At 46.4% G+C, this 13,000-nt stretch overlaps 1 protein-coding gene across 1 annotated transcript; it reads right to left on the minus strand.

Annotated features, from left to right (window-relative positions):
• Positions 1–472: 472 nt before the first annotated feature.
• LOC308141291 (amine sulfotransferase-like) lies at positions 473–3,827 on the minus strand (the record flags this gene model as incomplete). The annotated part of the gene is made up of 6 exons (XM_080511382.1): positions 473–582; positions 877–1,048; positions 1,124–1,218; positions 2,991–3,117; positions 3,408–3,610; positions 3,686–3,827. The coding sequence occupies 6 exons, from the start codon at positions 3,825–3,827 to the stop codon at positions 473–475; spliced, it is 849 nt and encodes a 282-aa protein (XP_080367508.1).
• Positions 3,828–13,000: the final 9,173 nt, after the last annotated feature.

Genomic DNA, 13,000 nt, shown 5'->3' on the forward strand with positions numbered 1-13,000 from the left:
GCAACGGCCTTGCTTCATCTACTGATAATGCTCCTCCAGGTATTGGATAGTTGTGAATGCCCAATTTTCCGCATTACTGTTTCTCATTAGGTCGGTGTATGTAGTCGGAATCGCCGGTCCACAAAAAAGCATTGCTGTCAGTTTCACAAGAAACGGGGGTACCCAGAGCAGCAGGACATGCAAGTGAATTGATCATGTCACTTTAGGATTTTTCTTAGATTTGGCCTTATCAACCATCATGTTGTAGAACAACACAAGAAAAAACCTTTCATACGCTTATTTTTTTTATTTTGTATGGTGTTTTTTTTCATTTCTTATTAAATTCAAAATCAAACCTTGAACATTCAGTTTCAAATATTTTTTTATTTCTCAAATTAACATACTTTCTGTAAACAGATCTAGAGATGGTACAGCAGATCTGAGGAACTTTATTTCTCTGTGAAACTGATGATAAACGTCATAAAGCTGCAGTTTACTCCCAGATGAACTCCAGAGACAAATCTCCCAGTTTCTCCTGAAGGAGTCCATCCACTCGTCGACTCTGTTCAGCAGAGAAATGGTTCCTCCAGTCGCCGATCTGACCTGAAATCAAAGCCAAAGGATTTTTCTCAGAAAGAAAATTCAGTGAAAACTCTGTGAGACACGACGTCCTGAAACCTGACGTCAGGCCTCGTTTACCTGAGGCCCACGTTTTTGACTTTACATTACAGAAAAGCTTTACTTTTAAATGGAAACATTTTGAAAACAAAAGAATTGGGAAAAAATATGTAGTTTTCATGTCTCGCCACTAGTCGGTGCTGCTGTTCTCTTTTTCTTTTTAATTAATAAAACCACATCCACTGTTTTTAAGTTATGCTTTCAAGTTTTGAATTTTACCTTTGCGCATGAAGTTTGATCGAATCTTCTCTTGTGGTAGAAACTCATAGTTTGCCTTCGGGTCTTTCTTCATGTTCTTGAACGTAGACTTCTCTACGACTTGCTCGACGGCGGCATCGCTCAGATTCTTCCCCAAGAAGCTGCAGATCTTTTGCACGGCTCCTTTTAGGTCCTGCAGAGGAAAACATGTCATCGTCTGGAAGAAAGGTGGTGAAATGAAGAATGGAGGAAGGAAACAATCTCTCACCAGGATCATCTCCTCGTAGGTCAGGATGAGGATGTTGTACTGGTCTCTGTTTAGGTGCCAGGCTCTGACGTGGTCAAACCAGGACGATCCCCCGACTGTCAAACAGAGAGAGAATCCATACTTTACCTTCTTTATTTCAACTGAAGAGATTCATATATTCACACCCAATGAGACCAAAAGAACCACAAGAACTCGTCCTGCAACAGACGATCTTAACCCAATCTCATCAAGTCCTTTGGGATTTTCAGATTAATTCGATAATCCTGTCCTACTCAAGCTTGGATTACCTTCTGGTGAGTAACTCAGGAATGCCGCCATACCTGGAACGACGCACAAGATGTGAAGAAAGTGTGTCCTCTCTCTCCCCGGCTTGTTCCAGGTTTTAAAACGTGTGTTACTCCAACCAGCCAATCAGAAATCAAATCCTATATAGTGTCATCAGGCGTTTAGCCAATCACAATCAAGGTAGGCTCCTCCCCTTTGACCCCTCCCACAATTAGGCAGTCAAAACTAAGGAAGAGAAACTACCAACAAAAGTTTACAATAAACTCCAGTGTCCTGAAGTATGTTCCTTCTGTCTTTGGGGCTCGTTAAACTAAAGATTCAGCAGGTACAAGCTTCTGGCGATGACTGCGTCTGTGACTACAGGCAAGTCAATGGAGTGACGCGGTCGGACTATTATCCGCTGCCGAGGATGGGGGGGGTTGTGTGGATCATGTGGGGGCCGCCAAGTATGTCACTAAGCTTGACTTGCTTGAAGGTGACTGGAAGGTCCTATTCCAAAGAAATATCCGCTTTCGTTACTCCCAACGACTTCCTTCCGTATGAGGGTATGGCTTTCGGCACGTTCAATGTGCCGGCTAGTTTTCAGAGGCTGATGAATGTGGTGCTGTCTGGTTTGCCTTGCTGTCAAGCCTCCCAGGATGACGAACGTATAACTAAGTGATCCGGAGCATTGGGACCATTTGGATAGGGTCTTTGCTCGTTTGTCGGAGGGAGCTCTTACAGAGAAATTGTCTAAACGTGAGTTTGGCAAGGCCATGGTGCTCTACTTGAGGAAACGGGTGGTGTTGTCCTGCCTCCTTCTACCCATACTGAGCTTCGTCGTTATTTCACCATAGTTGGATATTACAGGTGTTTCTGTAAGAATTTTTCAGCGGTGGCAGCGCCTTTGACTGATCTCCTCAGTCCAAAAGTTCTTTTCTGTTGGACTGATTCGTGCCAGACTGCTTTTGAAAACACAAAGTGGCTTCTGGTCAGGGCTGTCGTGCACGCTACGCCCGGTTTTGAGAGGCCCTTTCAGGTGGCCATGGATGCGTGTGATTCCAGAGTGACTCTGTTGATGGCCTTGTAGCACTTGTAGGCTTATGACTTGGTCTCCACGCTTGCAGTAAAGTTTATTCCAACTTCTTCAGTGACTCTGGGTGGGGGTGTCAGTACTGATGTACCTTTACATTGTACTTTTCCCATTTCCCTGTTTGTTTGTTTTCAGGACAGGTGGACAAGGCCGTTGTGGGTACCCTGCCTGTGGACCCCTTCTTCGTAAAAACTGAGGAAGAGAATCTACCAACCAAAGTTGAAGATAAACTGTAAAAATTATTGCTTTGTCTCCAGTGTCCTGAAATACGTTCCCTCCCTCTTTGGGGTCGTAACACATGTGTGGGCGGAGCCAGTCCAGCTCACACAGACACAGCAGATTCTGAATGCAGCTCCTATGGTCCAATATTCAAATGGCCATCAAGGAATAGCTATAAACTTTGAACACAAGGTTTTTTGGACCAATGAGACCAAGTGGAAGAGTTGACAATCTGGATAATAGGACTCCTGTAATCGTCGCCATGGCGACGGTGCAGAAGAGGTTTCTCACCGTTTCCCGTCAGGTACTGGTCCAGAAACTGCTGGAAGCTCTCAGGAGTGTCCATCACAATGCATTCCCTGCTGAAGTGAAAATACGAGACGATGTTGTCTTTGGGATTCCGCATCACGTAGATGATCTGAAACACAGAAAGACAAAAAAAACATAATTACATGGTTTTACAAACTCGGTGTGTCCAGTGAATCAGATTGATTATTTCAAGCCTTTTTAACAACACAAGATCTACTAATGGAGTCGTATTTCGGCAATATTCTCTTTGTAGAAAACTTCTGACGCTCTAATTAATAAAAGTGACCGATAGGATTGGAATGTTGTTTGCAAATATTTGAATGTGTGTTTAATAAGGAGATCATGCAAAATACAGCAGCGTCGCTACAGTTTAAGGCTTTTTGTTTGACAGAACGTGACCTTTGCTTTCTTCTCCTTCAGTCCCGGAGGCATGAGAGCCGGGACGAGGTGGGAGGAGAAGAGTCGAGGCGACGGCCTGTTGGTGTAATCCCGACCAAACGGGTGCTCCAGCCAGGGCATCTGCTCATAGTTGTTTGGATATTTATTCAGACCTCCGTCCAGCTCACAGATGGAGATGATGATCTGCTGGGTCCAGATGGTTCCTGTCCAGGACAGAAACGTAACTTAACGAGCACGGCATTACCCATAAAACACTGATATTAGAGTTTCCCACCAACCTGACTTTAAATAGGTGACGAGGAAGATGTCACTGTCTCTGATTTCAAAACTCTGGAGCGAGTCGATGTATTCTGCGCTGGTCAGACCGGTGAGGAAGTTGAAGTTTTTGTATCGGACGATGTGTTCAGTGAGCTTCTCCATGTTCCCTCTTCGTCTCTCAGATTAAGAGACACACCGAGGCAACGCTCGAAGCTCCCAGTCGGAATCTGAACTTTGTTTTCTCTTCATGACACATTAACTTCATTTTTTAAAAAACAGGTGGATTGAAAACATGAACATGTGTTCTATTCTGCAGCGGTTCACACATTGATTGTTCTACACGTGCAGGGCCTTGACCATCCTATGGGGCGCGCTGCAGCATCCATAGGTCCAACAGCCTGAAACATTCCCCCAATGTTTACTAAACATGTCTCCCCTGAAAAGTTGATTTTAAATATTTTCTTATCTTTATTATTTTCTTATTTATTATATTTCTTTCTGAAAACACTTTGACTCAGTTTCAAAGGATGGAGGAAATTATCTGGTTCCCTCCTATTATTAACTTCAGGGAACGACTGATTACATTGTTCCAATGCTTTATTTACATTTTTTTTCTCTACAACCAGTCCGGGGCTCCGTGTTTGTTTTAGTTCTCAGAAAGTCGGTTCAGCGTCTCTTCGACCTTGCAAGTAGTGAGAACACCAGAGGTACCTCCAGAGATAACTCCGCCCCCAGCTGATGACACGTCTGACCCCGGCCTGGTTCCTCTCTGGACCAGCAAAGAAGTGGAACCAGTGTAGCACCAGTTCAGCTCCTGTTCAGAACCAGCTTTGGCAGTGGAAAGACAAAGAACTGGTACTACTCTGGACCTGGACCAGAACTAGAACCTGGTTCTTTCTGGTGGAAAATCCTCCACAGTGGTCATGTTTAGAGCTGTCTGTCTGTCTGTCTGTCTGTCTGTCTGTCTGTCTGTCTGTCTGTGTGTGTGTGTCTGTCTGTCTGTCTGTCTGTCTGTGTGTGTGTGTGTGTGTCTGTCTGTCTGTCTGTCTGTCTGTCTGTCTGTCTGTGTGTCTGTGTGTCTGTGTGTCTGTGTGTCTGTGTGTCTGTGTGTGTGTGTGTGTGTGTGTGTGTGTCTGTCTGTCTGTCTGTCTGTCTGTCTGTCTGTCTGTCTGTCTGTCTGTCTGTCTGTGTGTGTGTGTGTGTGTGTGTGTGTGTGTGTGTGGTGCTCTTTCAGTACTAAAACAAAAACAACAACAACATCACCATTACCTGAATTATGATGAAACAGTAAGTCCGTGATCTCCGTTTGCACAATCCCATAAAATCTGGATTTACATTGAGTTTTTTGGTCATCAATGTAAAGTTCTTTTATTACAAGTCCTGTTTTAAGTTAAATTAAACATACACAAAAGAGACAATGACAGACATGAGCAGAAACGACATTGCCTTGTCCTTGGATGCTGGGAACCCCGCTGTGTTGGTGCTGCTGGACCTCACAGCAACCTTTGATACAGTCGACCATGCAGTCCTTCTATCTCGCCTCGAGCAGTATGCTGGCATCCGTGGCACCACCCTCCAATGGTTTAGGTCATACTTGGCAAACAGGAGCTTCTCTGTAATGATTGGTGACCTCTGCTCTTCACGTGCATCTCTCCCTTGTGGGGTGCCACAGGGATCTGTTCTCGGCCCCTTTCTATTTTCCTTGTATCTGCTACCTCTGGGATCAATTATAAGAAAACACAATCTGTCCTTCCACCTCTATGCTGATCACCTGCAGATATATTTACCCATAAGACCCAACGAAAGCACTGCTCTTACAAGGCTAATGGATTGTTTTACTGATGTAAAGCAGTGGTTGGCACAGAACTTTCTGCATTTAAATGACACAAAAACAGAATGCATCTTGTTTGGCACGTCACCTATGGCGAATGTTTTTAAAACACACTCTGGTGTTCTGGCCCCCTATTTTAAACCAGTTGTTACAAATCTTGGGGTAACGTTCGACAACGGTCTGAAATTTGATAAACAAATTAGTTCTGTGGTCAAAGCCAGTTTTTATCAGCTCCGTCTCCTGGCCAAAGTGAAGCCGTTCCTGAATCAACAGGATCTTGAGAAGGCGATACATGCTTTTATTATCTCAAGACTGGACTACTGTAATGCCCTCTATGTCGGCCTCAGCCAGTCTTCCATCTCACGTCTTCAACTAGTGCAGAACGCCGCTGCCAGATCTTTAACAAATTCATCCAGACGTGAACACATTCCCCCTGTGCTGTCGTCTCTCCACTGGCTTCCAGTTCATTTTAGAATCGATTTTAAACTTCTGTTGTTTGTTTTTAATGCCATCAATGGCCAGGGTCCCTCTTACCTGTCTGACATTTTAACCCTACGTGACCCTGGCAGGGTCCTGGTTCTTCAGGTCAGCGTCTTTTAGACATCCCAAGGTGGAGATACAAACAGTGGGGCGATCGCTCCTTTGCAGTTGCTGCTCCCAGACTGTGGAACAAACTGCCCCCCGACATTCGCGCCATCACTGATCTCCGCCTTTTTAAATCAAAGCTGAAGACTCACCTTTTTAAGTCGGCTTTTAACTCTGCCTAGGGCAGTGTATTTTATTTTACTCTGTATGCTCTGTTTTATGATTTTCTGGATGGCTTCAACAAACTGCAGCACCGCCACACCTCCCACAGACAGCACCTGTGTTCTATTTAATTTTTTGTTTTTATTATCCCCCGCCGTGGCTAATAGGCCCCGAAGGGGGATCTTGAAACAGTCTCCGTACGTCCGTCTGTTCGAACGTTTCTACCTATATCTCGGCAACCCCTGGGCCCACAGTAACCAAACTTCACATGTGGATACATCTCAGAGGGGGAAGGGATACTATGGTGACCTTGACCTAATTTGCATATTAAGTAGGTCACAGGGACACATTTTGGGCTCTGGAGGCCTAGGTTTTTGAGCTAGGGCTCTGAAATTTTATACACACATGATACACACTCCAGGGATAACCTCAGTACACCAACTTACCATTTTTTAGCAAAATTTTAGAAAAAATATTTTTTAATCAATTAAATACATTTTTACTTACAAATAACATTTTAGAGAAGCATCAATCTGGTTTTAGGAAGAACCACAGCACAGAGACGGCCCTTTTAAAGATTTTAAATGACCTCAGGTACAATCAAGACTCCCAACAACTCACAGTCTTGATTTTATTGGATCTTAGCGCTGCTTTCGACACTATTGATCATTGTGTTTTACTTGACAGACTTGGAAATCTGGTCGGCATCTCTGGTAATGTTTTTAATTGGTTCAGTTCTTATCTCACAGATCGACGCTTCTTTGTAAGTTTGGATACACGTTCCTCAGGTACCCATGAAATCCACTATGGGGTTCCCCAGGGGTCGGTCTTAGGCCCGATCCTTTTTAATTTATACATGCTGCCACTAGGGGATGTCATCAGGAGACACAATGTCAGCTTCCACAGCTATGCTGACGACACACAGCTGTATGTGGCCGTGTCTCCTGATGACACAAGGCCGATTGATGACCTTCTTAACTGTATTTTAGATATCAAGTCATGGATGGCAGCAAATTTCTTCCAGCTCAACCAGGACAAAACAGAGATTTTAGTTATAGGTCCTGAACACCAGAGAGAGAAACTTTTACCAAAACTGCTAGATTTCAACTCATCTTCATCTGTAAAGAACCTGGGCGTAACTTTTGACTCTGAGCTTAATTTTATCTCACACATCAAAAATGTCACAAAGACTGGTTTTTATCATCTGAAGAATATAGCCAGAGTCCGCCCATTTCTCTCTCAGGCAAACGCGGAGGTGCTAATGCGTGCTTTTATCTCTTGTCGAATTGACTATTGTAACGCTCTGCTCTCTGGTCTCCCCAAGAAAACTTTAGCACCATCACAACTCTTACAAAACTCTGCCGCACGAGTGCTGACGAGGACCAGAGGGCGGGCCCACATCACGCCTATTTTAAAATCGCTGCATTGGCTCCCCGTTCGCTTCAGGATCGATTTTAAGGTTCTTTTACTAGTTTTTAAGTGTCTTAATGGTTTTGCACCCTCTTATTTATCCGAACTACTTTTATCATATCAACCCTCGCGGGCCCTGAGGTCCTCCGGCACCGGCCTTTTAATTGTCCTTCAAGCGAGGACCAAGACTCACGGGGAGGCTGCGTTCAGCTCCTACGGCCCCCGTTTGTGGAACAGCCTGCCGGGGAACCTCAGGGCTGCAGAGTCCATTGAGGTTTTTAAAAAAGGGTTAAAAACTCACCTTTTTAATCAGGCTTTTAACTGATTTTATATATGTATGTGTGTATATAGTTATGTATTTTATCAATGTATTTAGCTACTTCTATTTATTTCTTTATTTATTTTAGATAATAATCAAATTTTTTACCTTTTTTTTAATCTCCAGTGGTTCCTCTAGGGGGCGCTACACTGGTGGTGGCCAGTTTTGCCGCTGGTGGAGCCGTCCCATGGGTTTCCCTGCCCGGGCACCTGGCAGGTCCCCCGCGTATGCGGTGGGATTGGCTTGTCTGCCCGGTTGGGGGGGATCTGTGGGGCGGCGCCCCCTGTGGTCGGAAGTTGTGCCGCCCCCAGTGTGGACGGCCCAAATGTGTCCCTTTCCTCACCTTAGTCCTCGGTGTCCTGCCATGTCTCCATATCACTAGGCATGTCTTCACTTATGGTGTGTGTCTGCATGTGTGCGTGTGTGTTCACCTGCTTTTTATTCATCTATTTTATCTTTGCACTGTTTTTATCCCCCGCCGTAGCCGATAGGCCCCGAAGGGGGATCTTGAAACAGTCTCCGTCCGTCCGTACGTCCATCCGTTCGAACGTTTCTACCTATATCTCGGCAACCCCTGGGCCCACAGTGACCAAACTTCACATGTGGATACATCTCAGAGGGGGAAGGGATACTATGGTGACCTTGACCTAATTTGCATATTAAGTAGGTCACAGGGTCACGAAGTGCTTAAAAACACATTTTGGGCTCTGGAGGCCTAGGTTTTTGAGCTAGGGCTCTGAAATTTTATACACACCTACTAGTACTCTGGGGACACCCTCCAGCATACCAAGTGACCTGACCTTGACCTTGAAGATTGGTAGGGTCTGAAGTTTGCTCGTCATGGTTGCAAAATTACGGAGCCCCTCTGGTGACATTGGTGGAAAAAAAATTATTAAGGCGTGGGAACGAGATAAATAAGTCGTGGCCACGCGTTATTAAACTGCCGTCAAGTGAGCCGGCACTCAATTTTAACTGCGCCAAAACAGAATCCTTCATAGGTTTACACCCAATTTCACTTCAGTGCAATACTAGGCATACTCCTTTGCTACTACAAGAAATATGAAAGAATATTACTGTAGGAATTTGGAGAAAAGTACTCTTAAACTTGAATCTGTTGGTTGAAAATAATGATCTCTCGCCTGTTTTCAAAATGCAATAAAAAGGAATCCTTCATAGGTTTATGCCTGATTCCACTTCAAGGCAATGCTAGACATACTCCTTTGTTACTGCAAGCAATATCGAAGAATATTACTGTAGGGATTTGGAGTAGAGTACTCTTAAACTTGGAGCAAATTAACGAAAATAATGATTTCTCACACCTGTTTTCAAATTCCAATTAAAAAAGATTCTTCATAGGTTTATGCCTGATTTCACTTCAGTGCAATACTAGATATAGTCCTTTACCAGTACCAGTCATATCAAAGAATATTACTGTAGAAATTTGGAGAAAAGTAAAAAAACTTGGATCTGTTGGTCGAAAATAATGGTCTTGTCTTCATTAATTTGCTCCAAGTTTAAAAGTACTTTTCTCCAAATTCCTACAGTGATTTTCTTTGATGCTGCTTGTAGTAGTAAAGGAGTATGTCTAGTACTGCCTGAAGTGGAATCAGGCATAAACCTATTAAGGATTCCATTTTATTGCAGTTTGAAATTAGATGAGACCATCATTTTCGATCAACACATCCAAGTTTAAGAGTACTTTTCTCCAAATTTCTACAGTAATGTTCTTTCATATTTCTTGTAGTAACAAAGGAGTATGCCTAGTATTGCGCTGAAGTGAAATTGGGTGTAAACCTATGAAGGATTCCGTTTTATTGCATTTTGAAATCAGACCACCTGTCTTTCTGTCAGCATTGCGGCCGTACGTTGACCTGTGTTTTACCGTAAAGGTGTTAATAAAAGCGCAGTTAAAATTCACTTGACGGCAGTTTAATAACGCGTGGCCACGACTTATTTATCTCGTTCCCACGCCTTAATAACGCGTGGCCACGCGATTAAGCAATCATTTTTTTTTCACCAATGTCACCAGAGGGGCTCCGTAAAAAATACATGTATTTTCATATAAACATTTCTCCTCATTTCTCAGCAGTTCCTGGGCCCACAGTCACCAAACTTCACACATGGACACTCCACCTGGGGAGAAGGGGCACCATGGTGACCATGACCTAATTTGCATATCAGGTCACAGGTGTGCATAAAAACACCTTTTGGGCTCTGGAGACGTATTTTGACATAGCTTATGAAGAAGACCTTTCAGATTCTACATAATTATCTACTAGGACCCATGGAACACCCTCTAGTGTACCAAGTGTGCTGCCTTAGAGCTGGCTTTGTGAGAAAATATAAAGCCCTCCGGCGGGGGATTAGCCGAGCAACGGCCTTCTTGTTATGTATTTATTCTCGTATTTACTTCTTAATGTATTGTTTTAGCTTGTAAAGCACTTTGGATGTCACCGGGTGATTATAAAAGGGCTATAGAAATAAAGTTGATTTGATTTGATTTGTGGCGAAAACTTCGATATGACACATGAAACACAATGCGAACTGATAATTGCAGAGTAAACTTATGCTCTTTAAAACAGACAAATTTACAGATGTATGTTTTAATGTCCCATTAATGGTCCAGTGTTCCTCCCTCCAGACTGTCAATAAAATATACACATCCATCCATCCATTGTCTACCGCTTTATCCGGGGCCGGCTCGCGGAGGCAGCAGTCCGAGCAGAGTGGCCCAGACTTCCCTCACCCCAGACACTTCCTCCAGCTCCTCTGGTGGCACCCCAAGGCGTTCCCAGGCCAGCCGAGAGACATGGTCTCTCCAGCGTGTCCTGGGTCTGCCCCGAGGCCTCCTACCGGAGGGACATGCCCGGAATACCTCCCCAGGGAGGCGTCCGGGGGCATCCGAAATAGATGCCCGAGCCACCTCAGCTGGCTCCTCTCGATGTGGAGGAGCAGCGGCTCTACTCCGAGCTCCTCCCTGGTGACTGAGCTCCTCACCCTATCTCTAAGGGTACGCCCAGCCACCCTACGGAGGAAGCTCATTTCAGCCGCTTGTATCCGGGATCTCGTTCTTTCAGTCATGACCCATAGCTCATGACCATAGGTGAGGGTAGGAACGAAGATCGACCGGTAAATCGAGAGCTTCGCTTTTTGGCTCAGCTCCTTCTTCACCACGACGGACCGATACAACGTCCGCATAACTGCAGACGCTGCACCGATCCGCCTGTCGATCTCACGCTCCATCTTTCCCCCCCTCGTGAACAAGACCCCAAGATACTTGAACTCCTCCACTTGGGACAAGGGCACTCCACCGACCTGGAGGGGGCAAGCCACCTTTTTCCAGTCGAGAACCATGGCCTCGGATTTAGAGGTGCTGATCTTCATCCCAGCTGCTTCACACTCGGCTGCGAACCGTGTCAGTGCACGCTGAAGGTCCAGGCTTGATGGGGCCAACAGAACCACATCATCCGCAAATAGCAGAGATGAGATCCTGTGGTCCCCAAACTGGACCCCCTCCGGCCCCCGGCTGTGCCTAGAAATTCTGTCCATATAAGTGATGAACAGAACCGGTGATAAAGGACACCCCTGCCGGAGGCCAACGTGCACTGGGAACAGGTCCGACTTACTGCCGGCAATGCGAACCAGACTCCTACTCCGGGAATACAAAGACCGAACAGCCCTCAACAAGGGACCCCGGACTCCATACTCCCGGAGCACCCCCCACAGGACATCTCGGGGGACATGGTCGAACGCCTTCTCCAGATCCACAAAACACATGTGGACTGGTTGGGCGAACTCCCACGAACCCTCAAGCACCTGGTGGAGGGTATAGAGCTGGTCCAGTGTTCCACGACCAGGACGAAAACCGCATTGTTCCTCTTGGATCCGAGGTTCAACTAACGGCCGGGACCCTCCTCTCCAGTACCCTGTAGTAGACTTTCCCGGGGAGGCTGAGGAGTGTGATCCCTCTGTAGTTGGAACACACCCTCTGATCCCCCTTCTTGAAGAGAAGGACCACCACCCCGGTCTGCCAGTCCAGAGGTACTGTCCCCGCCCGCCACGCGATGTTGCAGAGACGAGTCAGCCACGACAGTCCCTGCACATCCAGAGACTTAAGGAACTCTGGGCGAATCTCATCCACTCCCGGTGCCTTGCCACCGAGGAGCTTCACAACAACCTCGGTGACTTCAGCTTGGGAAATGGACGAGTCCACCTCCGAGAACCCAGCCTCTGCTTCCTCAATGGAAGACGTGGTGGTGGGATTGAGGAGGTCCTCGAAGTATTCCTTCCACTGCCCAACAATGTCCCCAGTTGAGGTCAACAGCTCCCCACTTCCACTGTAAACGGTGTTGGTGGAGAACTGCTTCCCCCGCCTGAGGCGCCAGACGGTTTGCCAGAATTTCCTCGAGGCCGACCGAAAGTCCTCCTGCATGGCCTCTCCGAACTCCTCCCAGACCTGAGTTTTTGCCTCCACCACAGCCCGGGCTGCAGCTCGCTTGGCCTGCCGGTACCTGTCGATTGCCTCGGGAGTCCTATGAGCTAACAGTGCTCGGTAGGACTCCTTCTTCAGCTTGACGGCATCCCTTACTTCCGGTTGCCACCACCGGGTTCGGGGATTGCCGCCACGACAGGCGCCAGAGACCCTGCGGCCACAGCTCCGAGCAGCAGCTTCAACAATGGAAGTGGAGAACATGGTCCACTCGGACTCAATGTCTCCAACCTCCCTCGGCATCTGTGAGAAGCTCTCCCGGAGGTGGGAGTTGAAAACTGCGCGGACGGAGGGCTCGGCCAGGTGTTCCCAGCAGACCTTCATAACACGTTTGGGCCTGCCGAGTCTATCCAGCCTCCTCCCAGTCCAGCGCATCCAACTCACCACCAGGTGGTGATCAGTTGACAGCTCTGCCCCTCTCTTTACCCGAGTGTCCAAGACACGTGACCGGAGATCAGATGACACGACCACAAAGTCTATCATTGACCTCCGGCCTTCCAAGTCTCGCTGTCATTGCCCTCGTGGGCGTTGAATTCCCC

The sequence above is a fragment of the Blennius ocellaris genome, assembly GCF_963422515.1.
Source record: "Blennius ocellaris genome assembly, chromosome: 16".
Lineage (NCBI taxonomy): Eukaryota > Metazoa > Chordata > Actinopteri > Blenniiformes > Blenniidae > Blennius > Blennius ocellaris.